General features: G+C 52.4%; 1 protein-coding gene across 1 annotated transcript in view; it reads left to right on the top strand.

Moving 5' to 3' along the window:
* Positions 1 to 19,874, top strand: part of CYTH2 (cytohesin 2) — a 273,336-nt gene that overhangs the window by 124,301 nt on the left and 129,161 nt on the right. Inside the window, exon 3 of the mRNA XM_078654983.1 lies at positions 13,826 to 13,892. Coding sequence (XP_078511109.1) covers positions 13,826 to 13,892 — 67 coding nt within the window. The remainder of the gene's footprint in view (positions 1 to 13,825; positions 13,893 to 19,874) is intronic.

Genomic DNA, 19,874 nt, shown 5'->3' with positions numbered 1-19,874 from the left:
TGACTGACCCCTGAGTTTTCTCAAAATGTTGTGGTCTGTTATTTTTATTGAGCCACTTAGAATGCTGCAGGTACGTGCTGTATTTGATCTTCACATTTTTTTATTTGCGTTTTGTACCCATTGATGATGAATACAGTTTCACTTCCGATTCTCTTATGCAACATAGACGGTGAACCTTGACTGATATGCACTTAACAAGCGTGTTTGCAATTGAAATGCATTTGACTGCTGCCTAACTTTGTTGAGGACTTATATGTAGGTAAAGAAGCGGTAGCGAAAAAGTTGTGGGATTAAGGAGTTTTATTTTGAGGCAGAGAAGTATTGGTACAATTTTTAGTGTAGTGGGTAATGGTAATAAGATGAGCAAAGCAATGGTCAGTATTGGAGGAGGTCCTATTTTGAAAGAAGTTTGGTTATTAGGAGGGTAGGACCCAGTCCTCTTACTAGCTAGCATTGAACGTAGCAAGGGTACAGTGAGGAACTATTAAGGTAGGCATGAGGAAAGTGACCATCATTTTTCCAAGACATTTGGTGGATCGTCTTCCATCAACAAAAACCTTTAAAGAATTGTGTTTTACTAGGAGCAAGGCCTATCACATTAGTCATTAAGGAAAACCTGAAGTAGACAACCGCATTAATCAGGCTTCTAAACATTAAGAAAAACAATCATTTCTGTTGGCAGTTGGCGTTTGCAGAGTTGGCCCTGTTACATTCGAAGAGTTGGCTCTATGAAGTAATGTGCTGACGCTAAGGAGAGAAGCTCCTGCCTTAAGACCACATAGGGCAAAGGGCCCATGCTAGCAGCCCTGGCTAACTGCATCTGTAACAGTTTTAAAGGTAGTTTACTTCCTTGCATGTTATACTATGCAGGCTCAACTATGTGCTCCATAACCGCAGAAGCTGGTGCCATCCATACCTATCGTGATTGCACAAGCCGAAAGCGTGAGATCGGCAGTTATTGCATGTGCGTTGTCTCTCACACACACACACACACACACACACACACACACACACACACACACACTAGACGACCTACTGCAGTCGTAAAACCAGTAATATTTAGTTTCAGTAAAAAAAGATTATTGAAAAGGGTAGAAATCAATCAACTATCGATGCCAAACGTAATATTTGTCTGTTCTTTCTTTCGTTCAACATTGGCCATTAGACCAAGTTTCTAAGTTGTAGCGCTTCTCCGTGCCAGTCATTCAAAGAGCTGCTCGACATCAAAATGTAATGATGAAGTTGTGCAAATTAAGAGATGAATAGTCTTTATTAGGATAAATAGGCTTTATTGTGTCAGAAGGCACAGCATTGCCATTTACCAGAGCCTCCCATAGGCCCAATCCAGAATTCATTCCCCACACACACACACACACACACACACACACACGCATACTCGTTCACTTAACTCTAACCCTCACCGTCTGTTTCACCTAACAGTGTTGCACAAACAAACCGTAGTTACCAGATCGGACTGGAAACAATGCTGTATTTTAGTGGAAATTAAATATTTCATTTAAAGCTCACCCTCTCCCCTGTACAACACTACTTTGTTGGCTAGCTAAATCCGATAACCAGGCAGGAATCAAGCTTTGGTAGCGGCTTGGTTGAACTAACTTTGTGTGGGTATAATGACTGGCTTTCTTGCTTACTTGCTCCTGGACATTGATGTTTCATTTTGAGTTAGTAATAGAGATGTAAAGGAGATTATAAAACTGATCCATTACATTTCACCATATGGGAGTAAAGTACATTTCAAACCTGCTGGCAGAACTTCTCACAAAACCAACATTGGCAAAGCCAATAGTCTTGCTTAACCAGCAAGAGCTGTGGCTTTGCCAATGTGTTTTAGTCATGTTGTACACCAACTTAGTCGCTGTTCATCATGGATAAAAGTGAGTATCGTAAAGTGGAATGGCGAAGAGTGGAGTAGTGTAATAGAGTGGAGTGCCATAGAGTGTTATGTATTGGAATGGCGTGGAGTGTTCCAAAGTATAGTGGCATAGAGTGAAGCGGCATTGAATTCAGCGGCGTACAGTGCAGTGTCATAGAATGCAGTGGCGTAAATTAGTGTTGCAAAGTAGAATGCAGTAGCATAGAGTGCAGTGGCATAGAGTGCAGTGGTGCAGTTAAAAATATAGTGCCATAGAGTTCAGTAGCCTAGAGTAGTGCAGAGTAGATTAGAATGCAGTGGCATAGAGTGGACTGGTGTAGAGTAAAATGGTGTTAAGTAAATAGTTTCAGAGTAGAATGAAGTGGCATAGAATGGTGCAGGGTAGAGTGCAATGGCATTACAATAGAGTGGTGGTGCAGAGTAGATTACAGTGGCTTACTGTGGATTGGCATAAAGTGCAAGGGCTTGGATTTAAGTGGTACAGAGTAGAGTGCATTGGCTTTCGGCCATATGGCATAGGGTGCATTGGTGTAGAGTGCAGTGTTGCAGAGTGGCATTGAGTGGAGTTGTGCAGAGTAGAGTGAAGTTGACTGGAGTGGTGTAGAGTGCAGTTGCAAATAGTGCAGTGGTGTGGAGAGGCGTAAAGTGCAGAGTAGAGGGAAGTTGACTCGACTGGAGTGGTGTAGAGTGCAGTTACAAATAGTGCAGTGGTGTGGAGAGGCGTAAAGTGCAGAGTAGAGGGAAGTTGACTGGAGTGGTGTAGAGTGCAGTTGCAAATAGTGCAGTGGTGTGGAGAGGCGTAAAGTGCAGAGTAGAGGGAAGTTGACTCGACTGGAGTGGTGTAGACTGCAGTTGCAAATAGTGCAGTGGTGTGGAGAGGCGTAAAGTTAAGTGGTGTGGATTGGAGTGCTGTAGAGTGGAGTATGCATGGCGTGATGGCACACTACCATTACAGACAACACATTTTCGATTGAAATGACCCTTACATGTACATAGACAAGGTTTTACTATACAGTGCATAAACAATAATGTGTGCAAAGGCATCACCTAATAGATGGATTTGTTTTGATCATATTAAAGTATTTATTTCCAACACACTTCAGAATTAACAAAAAAAGTGCTTCATTTGTGCTTTCTTACTTCTGATATATTCTGAAATACTTGCAAATTTTATTTAAACGGTGTGTGCTAGCAAAAAAAAAACTTTCCTACCCCTGGTATCCAGCATGATTGGCAACGAAATCCTCTCACTTTGAAGTCCGAGAAAGAAAAAGTAAACACCGAGCTTCCTTGGACGACAGAACCTGACATTTGACATCTCTGTCTCTGAATGCAACACAAATGTGACACTATAGAGCAAGATACAGGCCTATTTACAGAAAGGAGCACTCATGGAAGAGGTAGTGTGAAAAAGCTTTGGTCCTTGGGAGGGACAAACTCACACTGAACAGCCTAAATCAAATAACCCCGGCAAAAAGAAAGCCAGAAATTGTGTGTTAAAAACCACAAGGCCAATGAATGATAAGTAACGGGCGGAAAGCATTCATAGGTCACCTTTCTGAATGTCCCCAAGATGTCTTGCACAAACCAGACAGCTGTGCTGTCTGATAGGCTTCCACCTAAAAATTAACCCAAGCATGTAATGTAGGACTTTTTGGAGAAAGTTCCAGAAGATTAATAAAACATCCTGCACCATCCCACCCCACGGTGTCTGGGAATTATGCTCTTTGCTGATAGCCTGCTCCTTGATAAGAGCCAGGCGAAGAGGATGGGTACGCTGCTCTGCACAAAAGGTGATTGGTTTGTGCTGGAATTCACTTGAATGGATACATTGCAGTTAATGGAAAAGAAAGCTATTTCAATTGTGCACTTTGAATGGATGGGGTTGCATCCCACCTAGAATTCTGTGGCCTCCGTGACAACTTTATTGATTTGGGTTGGTGACACACCTGGACCTCCCAATTACCGAGTTATTTTTGCTCATACATTTGTGAGTTAAACTCTCCGTGATTAAAATGTATTTTTCGGGGAGGGGGGGTGAAATGCTGCTTTCTTGTTAAACCTTTTTAGGTCGAGGACATGAAGGCTGCGCTTGCGCAGTCTGGGGTCGGAGATTTAATGTCTCTTAGTGTGCTGTTTAACCTGCCTCCCTGCCCCGTCTCTCCTCCATTGGCTGGCTTCCTAAACGGAGGCCAGCCATTGAAGGAGAGATGCGTCCCTCCAATTTAGCCCCGTCTTTTTTTTGATTCGGGGGCGTACGGTTTTGCTGTTCTTTAGACAGTGACGTCATGCGCCACTCAAAACAGCAAAACCACGCCCCCGATCCCGAAAAATTTGGAAGCCTGCGTCCGCCATTTTTCTTTCCCCCGCAGTGAAGGTGAGCCTCGAGCCTCTCCCCCCGTTTGTGCCGTTTTTAGTGCTCCTGCACCCCTGTTTGTGCCATTGTTCGTGCCTTTCACCCGTTGCCTATTACTGGTTCACTTGCTGCCCGCTTCATGGATACAGACGACCGGATTACAGGCGGGTCCCTACTTGTGCTCACAATCAACTTCCATGCCTACAATGTCCGTGCTGAGCCTGTGCGGAGAGCAGACCCGGCGAAGGACCCCCGCCACAACACCGCCTGCCGCATCGCTGTTGCCATTTCTCCAGGTAAAGCGTGCTACCACGCCCCCTTCCCCTAGATGCAGCAGGTAACGAGACCACCATTATCTCATTTTATAATCCGTGTGCGTTGTTTTGCCTGCATTGCAGGTCCCGTTCTGTACGGGTGGGATTTCGTATACCCTTATTGCAAGTGCGGGCGAAAAGAGGGCGTGCATTGCATGTTATTCAGCAATATTTATAAGCCAAATAAATCTGGTCATGGGCGCTCAATCCTTCACCGAGTGATGGGACCAATGCCCCACTCCATGTTTTAGATCGAGATTGTCTGCGCTGTTACTGTCAAGACTAATGTTATTCCATTCTCTATAGAGGGAAGGGGAGGCGGGGCAGCAGCCGATAAGGATACAGTATACTTTTCATCAGACAGTGCTATACATATACGTGTACACTCATCCCCATGGTACAGCTGCTCGTTTTTCTGTGTGTTTTGTTTTTAATCCGATAAAGCATGAAGCCTGTAGTTCTACTTATGATGAAATGTAAGCGATTCATCCAGTGACTGTAGTTTCCTTGAAGGGAAGCGATAAAAACAAGTGCACTCTGCGTGACAATGTGGCGCGTGCACACGTGTGATGTGGGTGGTGTGCGTGAGCAGAGTGATGCGGGGGTAAGTGTCCCGGAACTAGATGAATAAGACTGTGTTTGTGCAGGTGGTGGTGATGCTCGCATGCACGTCGATGACATGTCGTGGTTACTTCTTGCAGGATTTTGATTCTCCTCTGGGACGTATACCCAACTCCTCAGGGACGCCAGGCTAGGGTTTAACACTATGCAGCACTCCCAAACTCGTCTCGTAAATGTTTCATGTTTGTGTGGAGATCATTTTAATAATTCAGCTGCGTTATGCTCTTTACGTCTAAGTTTTTGCAGCTGGTGGAGGCTGACAGGCCTGCCAGGCAGGGGCTGCCGCCGACTGTTGGACAGGCCCCACGAAGGGCTCGCTCCCTCCCCGCATGACAGGGCCCAGACATCGGCTCTCCGGGGGCTACCCGCAGAAGCAACCCGCAACCCGTCCCCCTCCGGGACGCCTGCCCCCGGACATCTCTGTGCCACGGGCCCAGGCCCCCGTCAACCCCATTGCCCGGCCCAGCCGCCATCTTGGACACTGCACCGCGTGGCCTCGGCTCGACCCCAACCCTGGGCCTGGCCGGGCCCCGACATCCCGGCACCACCATCCACCCAGGAGGTGAACGGACCACTTGGCAGGTTAATGGGAGAAAGAAGTGTCAATGGCTCTCCCCCCGCCAGGGGCCGATCGCCCCCAGCCTCCCCGGGTGCTGGCTCCACCCCCCTGCTGGGTGTCTGGACTCCCTCATCCCGGACCTCCCGACCTCCCAGTGCGAGGGTCCGGACATCAAAGGGCGCCAGACCTATAACTGAGGCAGCCCCAGAGCAGGAAGGCAGTTGTATCCTGGAGTCGAGAGACACCGAGAAGAACTCATCCTTGACGGACTGCTGGCGCTGCCGCGGCCTTCTGCAACCTTCATCCTCGTGGGACCTGCTGGCGCTGCCGCGGCCCGTTGTAACCGTCATCCTCGTTGGGACCTGCTGGCGCTGCCGCGGCCCGTTGCCACCTACGACTTCTTCGGGACCTGCTGGCGCTGCCGCGGTCTGACCCGTCCGAACGCCGAGCTCGAGGATTGTGAGCTACCACCGTTTCACCTCAGTACCTGTAGGTACCAAGACTGTCCCGCTACCCCCTTTCCCTAATAGAGACTAGAATTGAGAGGATCATCGTGTCCTAATCTCCTTGTATCGTACCACCTTACTCAAAGAATTGCCTATAAAAGGTGTTAAGCTGATCTTCGTGTGGCGTCCATCTGTGGGGGGGAAGTTACTCGTCTGTACGATCGCTGGAGACGGCCCTCACCGGAGGCCTCTCCCCTTGTGCTCGGCCGACCCTCCAGGTCCCCGTCTAACATTGGTGGCCAGCGGCGCGATCCGAACCAACGCGTAACCGTACAGAGAGTAACTCACCCTACGACTAATCCACAATGACGACCAGAGAGCGGATCTGCAGAGAAATTCCAGATGGAAAAACTGGAAGAGTACAACCACCGAGAGCTAAAACAATTTTGCATAGAACTAGGCATTGCTACCACCGGTCTGAGCACGAAAGAGGACTTCAAACACGCCCTAGAATCCTGGGCAGAGACGAATACCGCCGAAGCCCCGGAACCAAACACCACTCTGACAGAAGAAAGGAGAACGGATCTCTCCCGGGAAGAGATCCGAGAACGAGAGAAAAATAGACTTCACGAGTTAGAGCTGGCACGGCTCAAATTAGACGGAGAATTGAAACTGGCAGAACAAAAAATGAACTTAGAACACTTACAGCTCCAAGAACAGCGAGAGGAGAAGCAGAGACAGAGAGAACTCGAAGAAAAAAGACTGGCATACGAACACGAGTGCAAGCTAGCGGAGATAGAGATGCGCAAACAGAACAAAGACCTAGGGGTGCCCGAACAACCGCGCCCCCCAGGTACTACCGAACAGAAGGTCCACATCCCCAAAGATGTGGTCCGGGAATATTTTCGAAACGACGACATACAGCAGTGGTTCAAGGCCTACGAGATCGCCATGACTGCCCACCGGATCGCTCGAAGTGACTGGGGAGCCGGTCTATGGGGGAGATTCGTCAATGAAGGCCGTGATGCCCTGCTGCAGCTTCCGGACCATCAAATGACGTCCTATGACCACATGAAGGCCGCCCTCCTCAGTCGATATGGGCTGACGTCCGAGATGTACCGCCAGAGGTTCCGCAACTGCACCCGCATCCCGGGTACAACCTGGATAGAATATGTGAACTATTTCAGCCGAGCCTTCGAGGGATGGATCAAGGGTAGCAACGTAACAACCTACGAACAGCTCTTCAACCTCATTGTGTGGGAGCACCTCTCCAACAACTGCTTCGTCGAGCTCAGGCAGCACCTCCTCGACAGTAAATTGACTGACCCCCGGCAGCTCGCCGCCGAGGCTGACCGATGGGAGAGCACCCGAGTGGCCCGAAGTGGGCCCAACGAGCAGACCAGAACCAACCAAGGTCATCATCGTCCCCGAGGAGGAGGAGGAGGCCCGGGCCGGGGGAGAGACGCCGTCCCAGCCGCTCGCGCAAACTACACCCCGCCCCCGGCCGGCCGGGGCAACCCCCCGATGCGCCCTGGGTTCCGAGCCAACGTTACGTGTCATCGATGCCAGCGAGTCGGCCACTATGCCAGTGACCCGACCTGCCCAAAGAACCAGACCCCCGGGCCCCGCCAGGTGGCTGCCGCCGCCCTAGGAGAAGAGCAAGTCTCCGAAGGACCTGAAGAGTACGAGCAGGAGCAGCCCGAGTGGGAACCTGCCGCCATGACCCTGGCCTGCCTAGGGGGGAGAGACCTGATCCCGCGGGCTCCCCTACCAGCCAACACCAGGAAGTACAGCCAGTGGGTGAACATAAATGGGCGTAAGGCCGAAGCCCTGCGTGACACAGGGGCCAGTGTGACGGCCGGCCGTTGTCACCTGGTGACCCCAGAACAAATCCTGCCAAATGTTCTTTGCCCCGTCCGATTGGCCGACAATTCGGAGAGCCTGTGTCGGATGGCCTGCGTCCCCTTCGAATGGGGAGGAGTGTCCGGGATGCTAAAAGTGACTGTCCGCGACGATGCCCCCGTGGACTGCCTCCTGGGGAACGATCTCGAGAGTTCCCCGTGGGCAGCCGTTGAAAGAAGAGAGCACCTGGGGATGTTAGGCCTCCCGGGCTGGGCGTGCGTAACAACCCGGTCCATGGCCGCCGACACCATCCCTAGATCTGAAGAACCCGCATGGCCAGCACCTCCTCCCCCGATCGCTCCGGAGGGAGACTCCATCCCTACCGACAACCCGGAACAATCCCAAGAAGAGCCCGCTCAGCCCCAAGACCTTCCGGACCTGGCTCAGTGGCGTCAGGAAGGGGGGCCCACCCAAGAACAATTCCGGCAAGAGCAAAAGACATGTCCCTCCCTCGAGGGACTGCGACAGCAAGCGCTCGCCCAGAGCGCAGGAGACACCGCAGGGGCCCACTGGATCTATTGGGACAATGACCTACTGTACAGCGAACAAAGAGTAGCGGAGCTGGGGACCAGTCGAGTGCTGGTGGTGCCCCTCCGCTTCAGAGACTTCCTTTTGAACCTGGCCCATGATGTCCCCCTGGCTGGACACTTGGGGCAAGACAAAACATACAACCGCCTGGTGACTCACTTTTACTGGCCGAGAATGAGAAATGACGTCTCCAACCACTGCCGGTCCTGCCCGACCTGCCAGGCCAGCGGGAAGAGCGGCCGCAAACTCAAGGCACCCCTGCAACCATTCCCCGTTGTGACCACCCTGTTCGAAAGGGTGGGAATAGACATTGTGGGGCCCCTGGACCCCCGAACAGCACAAGGGCATCGCTTCATCCTGGTCCTGGTGGACCACGCCACCCGCTATCCTGAGGCGGTTCCCCTTCGAACTGTAACAGCCCCCGTGGTAGGGCGAGCCTTAATGGGGATCTTCTCTCGAGTGGGCTTCCCCAGGGAGGTCGTCAGTGACAGGGGCACGAACTTTATTTCAAAATATATGAAATCCCTATGGCAACAGTGCGGAGTCACCTACCGATTCACAACCCCCTATCACCCGCAAGGAAACGGACTGGTCGAGCGATTCAACCGCACTCTCAAGGGGATGATCATGGGGCTGGAAGAACCCCTACGCCGCCAGTGGGACGTGCTACTACCGTGCCTCCTCTTCGCCTACCGAGAAGTCCCCCAGAAGTCCCTCGGCTTCAGCCCCTTCGAACTCCTGTACGGACACCCTGTTCGCGGGCCTCTCAGCCTAGTTAAGGAGGAGTGGGAAATGGCCCCCCTGAACACCCCTCCAGAAGTCTACAAGTACCTCCTGACCCTCCGCAATCAGACCCGGCGATTCAGAGAGCTCGCCAAAGCCAATCTTGAGGCCAGTCAGGAGGACATGAAGAAGTGGTACGATCAACATGCCTCCTTTATCGAATTCGAGCCTGGCCAGCAGGTGTGGGTGATGTCCCCCATCGAACCCTGTGCCTTACAGGACAGGTGGACGGGGCCCTTCAAGGTGATCGAGCGTAAGAGCCCTGTCACCTGCCTCATCGACATGGAATCCCCCCGGAACCCCCTCCGGGTCCTCCACGCCAACAGACTCAAACCCCACTTCGTGCGCTCGGAGCTCAGCCTGCTGATGGCCACAGACAGTGGAGCTGAAGAGGACTCCGAGCCCCTCCCTGACCTGCTGGGGACCGGGGAAAAAGATGGTTCAGTGGACGGGGTCCAACTCTCCGAGGCCCTGACCCCGGAGCAGCGCCACGACTGTCGGGCCCTCCTGCTGCAATTTGCACGCCTATTCTCCCTCACACCCGGGGTCACCCCCTGGTGCCTGCACGACGTGGACACTGGCGACAGTCCTCCTATCCGACACCGGCCGTACCGAGTACCAGATCGGGTACGCACCTGCATCCAAGAAGAAGTCTCCAAGATGCTCGCCCTCGGAGTCATCGAACCCTCGGACAGCCCCTGGGCCAGCCCGGTTGTACTGGTCCCCAAAGCTGCGGCCCCGGGCACCACACCCGAGCTCCGGTTCTGCGTCGACTATCGGGGTCTGAATGCTGTCACCCGAACCGACGCTCACCCCATCCCCCGAGCCGACGAACTAGTTGACCGCATGGGGACGGCCCGCTACCTCAGCATCTTCGACCTGACGGCGGGCTACTGGCAGATCGGCCTCACCCCCAGGGCACAAGAACGATCCGCTTTCTCCACCCCGGATGGACACTACCATTTCAGAGTGATGCCCTTCGGCATGAAAAACGCTCCAGCCACGTTTCAACGACTTGTGAACCAGGTATTGGCGGGCCTCGAAGAGTTCAGCGCCGCATACCTGGACGACATCGCGGTGTATAGCCGCCACTGGTCTGACCACCTCCGCCACCTCCGAGGGGTCCTGCAGGCCCTCCAACAGGCCGGCCTCACAATCAAGGCCAGCAAGTGCCAAATAGGCCAGGGGTCCGTGACCTACCTCGGACACCAAGTGGGGAGCGGTCTGGTGGCCCCCCTCCAGCTCAAGATCGCTGCCATCCAGTCCTGGCGGCCCCCCGTAACTCAAACCGAGGTCGGAGCCTTCCTGGGGCTCACCGGATACTATCGGCGGTTCGTGAAGGACTATGGCAGCATTGTTCGGCCCCTCACGGAACTCACATCCAAGACCAACCCAAAAACCGTCAACTGGACCCCCGACTGTCAAGCGGCCTTCGAGAGGCTGAAAGCCGCCATGTGCACCGCCCCTGTGCTCCAGGCCCCCGACTACAGCCGTGAGTTCATCGTCCAGACTGATGCCTCAGACCATGGCATCGGGGCCGTCCTCTCCCAACTGAACCCCGAGGGAGTCGACCAACCAGTGGCCTTCCTCAGCAGACGCCTCCTGCCCCGAGAACAGCGCTGGAGTACCATTGAGCGAGAGGCCTTCGCAGTAGTATGGGCCCTCAAGAAGCTCCGGCCTTACCTCTTCGGAACCCACTTCCGGGTACAAACAGATCATCGGCCCCTGCAATGGCTAATGCAAATGCGGGGAGAGAACCCCAAACTATTGCGATGGTCCATCTCCCTGCAGGGGATGGACTTCACTGTGGAGCATCGCCCTGGCCAAGACCACGCCAACGCGGATGGCCTGTCCCGCTTTTTCCGCCTCGACGAGGAGAGTCCCCAAGAGGATGGGTGACTCTCCCCGCCTTCAGCTGGGGGGGACGCATGTTGGACAGGCCCCACGAAGGGCTCGCTCCCTCCCCGCATGACAGGGCCCAGACATCGGCTCTCCGGGGGCTACCCGCAGAAGCAACCCGCAACCCGTCCCCCTCCGGGACGCCTGCCCCCGGACATCTCTGTGCCACGGGCCCAGGCCCCCGTCAACCCCATTGCCCAGCCCAGCAGCCATCTTGGACACTGCACCACGCGGCCGCGTGGCCTCGGCTCGACCCCAACCCTGGGCCTGGCCGGGCCCCGACATCCCGGCACCACCATCCACCCAGGAGGTGAACGGACCACTTGGCAGGTTAATGGGAGAAAGAAGTGTCGATGGCTCTCCCCCCGCCAGGGGCCGATCGCCCCCAGCCTCCCCGGGTGCTGGCTCCACCCCCCTGCTGGGTGTCTGGACTCCCTCATCCCGGACCTCCCGACCTCCCAGTGCGAGGGTCCGGACATCAAAGGGCGCCAGACCTATAACTGAGGCAGCCCCAGAGCAGGAAGGCAGTTGTATCCTGGAGTCGAGAGACACCGAGAAGAACTCATCCTTGACGGACTGCTGGCGCTGCCGCAGCCCTGCCTTGTGAACTATTGTCCTGCCTGCTGGCGCTGCCGCGGCCTTCTGCAACCTTCATCCTCGTGGGACCTGCTGGCGCTGCCGCGGCCCGTTGTAACCGTCATCCTCGTTGGGACCTGCTGGCGCTGCCGCGGCCCGTTGCCACCTACGACCTCTTCGGGACCTGCTGGCGCTGCCGCGGTCTGACCCGTCCGAACGCCGAGCTCGAGGATTGTGAGCTACCACCGTTTCACCTCAGTACCTGTAGGTACCAAGACTGTCCCGCTACCCCCTTTCCCTAATAGAGACTAGAATTGAGAGGATCATCGTGTCCTAATCTCCTTGTATCGTACCACCTTACTCAAAGAATTGCCTATAAAAGGTGTTAAGCTGATCTTCGTGTGGCGTCCATCTGTGGGGGGGAAGTTACTCGTCTGTACGATCGCTGGAGACGGCCCTCACCGGAGGCCTCTCCCCTTGTGCTCGGCCGACCCTCCAGGTCCCTGTCTAACACCGACCCTAAAGGATATGTGTCTGTGAATATAACTTTATAAGAGATGTACAGCGAGGGTAGAAGTAAGAGGCAGAGCCCGCAGCCCCTCCCGTGAAATTAATCGGACACGGTTGCGGGGGCTACTGACCCCACGGACCTTTGCTGGCACCAGAACACAGACACTAGCCGAGGCTACCCGCCAATCACGGCACTGAGTGATTCTGTGCTTTTTCACTTACCACTTTCGACTTCTGTCCCATTCTCTGCCGATAGCTGAACACAGACTGACTGCATGTAAACATATCCACATAAAACAACTTACTTTAGTACTCTCTGCCCTCTATAACCGTGTAGAGTGCTGAGTGCTGTGTGCTGTAGAGTGCTGAGTGCTGAGTGCTGTAGAGTGCTGAGTGCTGAGTGCTGTAGAGTGCTGAGTGCTGTGTGCTGTAGAGTGCTGTGTGCTGTAGAGTGCTGTGTGCTGTAGAGTGCTGTGTGCTGTAGAGTGCTGTGTGCTGTAGAGTGCTGTGTGCTGTAGAGTGCTGTGTGCTGTAGAGTGCTGTGTGCTGTAGAGTGCTGTGTGCTGTAGAGTGCTGTGTGCTGTAGAGTGCTGTGTGCTCTAGAGTGCTGTGTGCTCTAGAGTGCTGTGTGCTCTAGAGTGCTGTGTGCTGTAGAGTGCTGTGTGCTGTAGAGTGCTGTGTGCTGTAGAGGGCTGTGTGCTGTAGAGGGCTGTGTGCTGTAGAGGGCTGTGTGCTGTAGAGTGTGTCTGTGTGAGGGTGTAGCTATTGGCATTGTAAATGACAATGCCATTTATTTAACGATTAAGCTCTTGGCAATGTAAATGACAATGCCATTTATTTAACGATTAAGCTCTTGGCAATGTAAATGACAATGCCATTGATGATTTAAAAAAAAAAAAAAGAAATGCCATGAGCAATGCCAATAGCTCTACCTTTAATGATGCCGAGACCATTGCATTGTAAATGCTTGTTTTATTTTCTTCTCGAACATGGACGTGTGCGAGTGTTGGCAGTTGAGCTTAGCGCTGTCATTTACCGTAGCAGTTTTCCTCGCTGAAATGTACTGTTAATGGCTGTAATTTCAATGGTCAGGTGTACGTTTCTGTTTTTTTCATTATTTTGCCATTCTTAATAAATTTTAAAAAGTAAAAATGTATTTGGAAAAGATAAAAGCTGCTCTTGGTGGGTGAAAAAGTGGATTTCAACGTTACCTCTCACAGTGATTCTGACAATCACCACTTGTACAGAGTGGCATAGTACCACTCAATTTAAATTTAAAACGGATGGGAACCTAGAGTAAATGTGAGGATTTGTCCGATGCACAGAAGTTTATAAAGGTCAGAGTGTTTTGGAAAATGTTGACAATGTCCAGCTGATATCGGCTGTTTAAAACGATTTAAAAATATTTCCAATTTATTTTTCTCTTTTTTTCCTCAGTAAAACTCTGCAGCGAAATCGGAAAGTAGGAATGGGACGCAAGAAATTCAATATGGACCCTAAAAAGGTATGTCACCAGGTTCAAAACTAGTGTTCCTAGGCCTCAATAGTACTTCATTGCCCCGTTAGCCCTCTTTGTATTTCTTACTCTCCCAGCCTTCTCAGTGCTTTCTGTCCCCTGGCTGGCATTGTCATTACTTCTTGTAACCCTGGCCCTATTTTGTTTGTTATTGTTGTAATCCCCTCCATTGTTGTCTCTAAGCTCCGTGCCCTCTTTGTGTGTGTGTGTGTGTGTGTGTGTGTGTGTGTGTGTGTGTGTTTTTGTCCCTTTGGTTCTCTGTGGTTTGTGCCCCAACCCTCGGCTTTGTCTCCCTAACCTTTCTCTGTGCCTCGTATCCCAGTTAGGCCTATCGTTGCTTTGCGAGCCTCCTATTTATGCCCTTCTGACCATTTTTTTTTTTACACTTAATGTCCCTCCTGTGTGCACTGTGTCCTGCTGGGCATCTTGGTGCTCCTCGAAGTCCGCCCCTGCCCCATGCTCCACCCCCAGGCCCTGGTGGTACTTGAGCTCTTCCTTGCACTCTTATGCCACCCTGGTTATTTAACTGTCATATCCACCCACCCCTTGCCTCTAGGCCCTTTGTGAGCCTTCCGGCCCTCCTGTTTCTTGGCGCCCCGCTCTCTTGGTTCTTTGTGCTCCTCTAGGGCCCTCTTGGTTCTTCATGCTCACGACTATCTTGGCGTTTTGTGGCCCTTCCCCAGCTCTCTCGTTTCTTTGTGATCTCTGCTTACCAATGCCAGTGCTTTTCGGTACCTCTCGGAGCCCATGCCCTGGATCATACCAGGCAGCCCTCTGTATTTTATTCCAAGTCCTTTGCCCTGCTGCGTCAGTTCAGTGTTTATGGTAACTTCTCTCGGGTACATTTGTCACCCTTCCTGTTCCCTGGAAACTTGTCCCACCCCTCGTTACTTGATATCCGCAGTCACGGCCCTCTGTGCTCGGTAACATAACCTCGGACCCTCTGGTTTTGTGTTCTAATGTGCCTACATACCTACTACCCCTTCTGCAGCACTGTCTCACCTCCCCACTGGTGCATCCTTTATCTTTTCAAATGAGCAAGAGGCCTGCTTCTAGTTTTCTGTATTTCATCTTTGATGCAGAATGCTGCTGTGTGAATGGGAGGTTTTATCATTTGCCTCCTGATCCCATGCTGTTTATTAGCTTTCGCTGTGCTTGGATGAGTTTAGCCCTGTTGATTGTAAACATTAGACCAGTAAAGGAGCGAAGTAAAGTTGCTTGGTGTTTTCCGGTTGTTTGTAGTTAATCTGAAGGGGAGTCTGTTTGGATGCCAGTTTGTTCTGCATAGGAAGATCCGAGATTCCAGGGTACAGTTAGCGAGATTTCAAGACGCATGCAGCACCCTACACATTGCCCGTGAGGCTTCTTTGTGTGCTCTTCTTCTGAGTGACGGGAATGTTTGCAGTCGGTGGTTCTAATTTCACAAACTCCCTATTATTCCCTGCGCGCATTCTGCAAAGCAATGCCCCGTTAAGTGTGCATGGAAAAACATTAGGAACTATGGAAAGTGCAGAATGTAGGTGTAGTAACTCCAATACCGCACCCGGTACCCTCTTCAAAACTAGAAAACCAGGAATGGGAGGTAAAATAAAGACACTACGTGCAATAATGAATAAACTCCTGGGTTATGTCACTACCTTGTAAATCTGAGAACTGTTACTCTTGTCGAGTTACCAGAAATGTGCTGTGACCTACATTTCCACATGAATGAACACCACGTCTTAAGCAATTACGGATTGTTGCAATCATCCAACCAGTTATCACGGGTGAAAACCTAGAATTAGGATATTGTAGGAGTACATCGCAGGTCCCGTTACTTATCGCGTGCAATATGTCCGTCCCTCTTTCTGGCCTGCCAGATTTTCAGTGCACATCCTCCGTTTCCTTCCCCCAACCGTATCACCCAAGGAAGGTGAAACCAGCATTTACAATGCAACGGTTTCGCCTTTGCAAAAGTTTGAGCTTTTGGTATTGCAAATGACAAAATTTTTATTTATGTTTTGGTTTTCAAAACAGATAAATAAATGGCATTGTCATTATCTGAAAGAGACACGTTAGTATTAGATTCCTTACCTTAGAATATCCCCAGGCGTCAGACTGGATCCGGAATTTTTTTGCGTAGCAGTACCATTGCGCGTTGGTAGGCGTCGTCTGCGGCTCCGTGTCCGTCGTTGGCGTCGCGGGCGCCATGATGACGTCGTCTGAGTACTTGGACGCCGCCTCCGCGTGCTGACGTCAGTAGTTCTTTTTTCCGCGCCAGCAGCGCAGATCCGGAAAAAGTGGTACCTTAGTCATTTTTTGACTAACTCTCTGTTCGAGGCATGTGGGCTGCTGAATTCATATCTATAGCATAGATCGCCGCCTAGTGGTGGGTCCGGATGATTGCACCTTGTTGTCCTGGAAGAGTCTTCGAAGTATCACGAGATAGGTGGCTCCTCCCCTGGACTACAGTGCGCATGGGCATCGACTCCATCCCCAGATTGTTTTTTTCCGCCATTGGGTTCGGATGTGATTTCGACAACTCCTGTTCGGAATTGTTATAGAACTTTTTCAAGGCCAAAAGGCCTTCTTCGGACCGTCGGTATTGTTTGCGTTCGGTGCCCGACTATATTCCAACTCGTCGAGTCGGATATCCGGGGAGTTGTGTGACTCTTCGGTGATCGAGGCCCAGTCAACGCAGCAAGACTTCGACTGCATGGAACGGAGTCCGTTCAAGAACTGTCCCGTGTGTGGTTCCAAGTACCCACACATTGACGTCCATCCTGTGTGCAACAAGTGCCTGTCGCCGGACCACGACGAGGCCAACTGTATGGCCTGTTCCAGGTTTCGATCGAAGAAAACGATCAGGATGCGGCGCGTGGCGCGCCTCGAGGCCCAGCGATCGGCTCCAGCACCGGTGAACATCTTCGACGACGCGGAAGCGGACGAACTAGAGCTTCAACTGCAGATTTCGCCTCCATCGGGGGTGATCGAGTCCGACTACGAAGCGGACGTCGAAGGCCAAGACCTAGAGGAAGTCGTCGATGAGGTAGGGGACGACGACGAAGCATATGGGGCCATGGAAGATAGCTCGGAGGAAGAGCTATGCCCCGTTCGTACTCTTACAAAGGCTCAGGTCGAGGGATCGCCACAGGGCCTTACCCAAGACCTTACACCAAGATCCACGGCTCCGCCTTCCGGCCCGGCTACGGACACCTCAGCGGAGCCGCCGTTAACAAAATTGAAACCGAAACTGAAACCCTCGGTGTCGACAAAAACAAAGATGGCCGAGACTCCATCGAAACCGAAGACGTCTGCTCCACCATCGACGCCATCGTCTTCGGAGGCCTCGAAGCCAAAGAAAGCGGTTGACCAGGCAAAGGTGCCGTCTGCGGCCGTGGAAAAAGATCGAAGCGCACCGGTCAAGGATGCTCCTGCGCCTCGGACAGACAAACAGAAGTCATCGACGCTCGGGTCGTCCCCTGGGGGTGGACCGAGGTCATCGGTCGGGTCGACGAAACCGTCCGCTTCCTTTACGAAGCAGGTCTCGGACTCCCTCAAGCGAATTAAGGACAAGGCTTCAGCGTCTGAACCGAACACGCCTTCCGCAACGAAGCCGACTGCCCCACCGACAAAGACTTCAATGCCGATCCTCTACACGTTGCCGCCTAAGGTGGCGCCGAAGGCCTTCGCACCACGGTCGGTGCCCAAGGACTCTGACGTGTCGAAGCCAACTCACACGGGTGGGAGTTTGAGTCATCGACAACCTTTATTGGAAGAGCGGTCGGAGCATTTCATCGATGCCGACACCGGGAGGCTCACGCTTTATAAGAGGAAGATAACGTCACAGCCTTTGGAGTCCTTTACAATTCCTCTAAAACGCAAGAAGCATGCACCAGAAACACCAGTACTGGTTGAGCAGATTCTTCCACAGACTGGGAGGAGTGCAACACCTTCGCCCACTTACTCTGATGGAGGGGAAGGGGAGCAGGATGAGGAGTACAATTTTCCTGCTCACACAGAGCCTGATGAGCAACAGGACTCGTGGATGGACACAGGTGATCAAGGGGACCAGCAGACGGTCCATGACCCTCAGGTTTATAACGTAAAAACGTCTCCCACAGAAGATTCTGCGGCATTTAATGCCTTGATTGAAAGGGCAGCTAAGAACCATGATGTGGAAATGCATGCTGACCCTGTGGAGGTTGACTTCCTTTTTGACACTGCTGAAAAAACTGTCAAGACTCTTCCAATGCTAAAAGGGGTCCTTAAGCATGCGTCAGACATTTTCAAGGAACCCACGAGGTCAAGGGTTGTCAACCCTAGAATAGAGAAGAAATACAGACCGGCACCTGGCGATCCAACCTACATAAAGGGCCAGTTGCCTTTGGACTCTTTGGTGGTCTCTAATGCCCGCAAGAGGGCGAACTCCCAAACCACGGGTGAAGCTCCTCCCCCAGACAAGGAGTCTAAAGTGCTGGCGGCATCGGGGAAGAGAGTAGCAGCTCAGGCGGCCAACATCTGGCGCATCTCAAACACGCAGGCGCTGTTGGCCAGATACGATAGGGCACACTGAGACCCTAGAGCAGCTGATGCAACACCTTCCAGACAAGTTTAAAGAGGGAGCTGAAATGCTTATCCAGGAGGGAAAGCTCATCTCCAACGCTGCTATAAAGTGTGCGCTAGACGTTGCGGACACGGCAGCGAGAGCAATCAACACTAGTGTGATGTTGAGGCGTCAGGCATGGCTCCGCATCTCAGGGTTCAAGCCAGAGATACAGACTACTATCCTCAACCAGCCGGTTAACCCAGACAGGTTATTTGGTCCAGAGGTGGACACCACCCTGGAAAAGATCAAAAAAGATACTGAGACTGCCAAGTCCATGGGTGCTCTCCAGTCACAACAGTTTAGAGGGAACACTTTTCGTCGCTCCGGCAATCGAGGTGTTAGCAGAGGACACATGTTGCAGCAGACGCCATTCAATAAAAGTGGTGCGCAATCCTCGTACACCAAGCAGGGCAGAGGTGGATACAGAGGAAACAGTGCCAAAGGTAGAGGCAGAGGCAACAACCGTTCCCGTTCCTCTGCCACAAACAAACAGTGACTCCCTGTCACTGCCCCCCGACCATCCAACACCTGTCGGGGGGAGACTCCAACAGTTCCTGCCAGTCTGGGAGTCCATCACCACAGACAGGTGGGTCAGAAAACTTATCCAGTTTGGCTATTGTTTGGAGCTGACATCCACTCCACCAAACATACCCCCAAGACAACGTCCTATGTCAGCAGAGCACTTGCACTTATTGCAGCAAGAGGTTCTTGTGATGCTGCAAAAAGGCGCAATAGAGCTCGTGCCAGTGGAGGAAGAAGGCACAGGGGTTTATTCCCTGTACTTCTTAATCCCAAAGAAGGACGGCTCACTCAGACCGATTCTAGACCTACGCCCCCTAAACCAGTTCATTCTTTCAGAACACTTCCACATGTTAACACTGCAGCAGGTTCTTCCGTTGTTAAACCAGGGAGACTTCCTCGCAACCTTGGACCTCAAGGATGCTTACTTTCACATACCACTCCATCCATCCCACAGGAAATACCTCAGGTTCACCATCCAAAACCGGCATTCCCAGTTCAAGGTCCTCCCTTTCGGAGTGACCACTGCCCCCAGAGTGTTCACGAAATGTCTGGCGACAGTAGCGGCGCACCTCAGGAGACAGAGCATACATGTCTACCCTTATCTAGACGACTGGCTGGTCCAGGCCAAGTCGGCCCAGCAGTGCGCCGCAGACATGTCCCACACCATTCACCTCCTTCACAGTCTGGGGTTTTCACTAAACTATCCAAAGTCGCACCTTCAGCCAGCCCATGTGCGGCAGTATTTGGGCGCGACGATAAATACTCTGGCAGCCACAGCTCAGCCAAACCCAGCGAGGATCGACAACATCCAGTCGCTAATCCAGAGGTTCAGACCGCAACACTCACTCCCAGCGAGAGTG

The sequence above is a fragment of the Lissotriton helveticus genome, chromosome 7, assembly GCF_964261635.1.
Source record: "Lissotriton helveticus chromosome 7, aLisHel1.1, whole genome shotgun sequence".
Lineage (NCBI taxonomy): Eukaryota > Metazoa > Chordata > Amphibia > Caudata > Salamandridae > Lissotriton > Lissotriton helveticus.
This window is presented reverse-complemented; position numbering and strand designations above follow the sequence as displayed.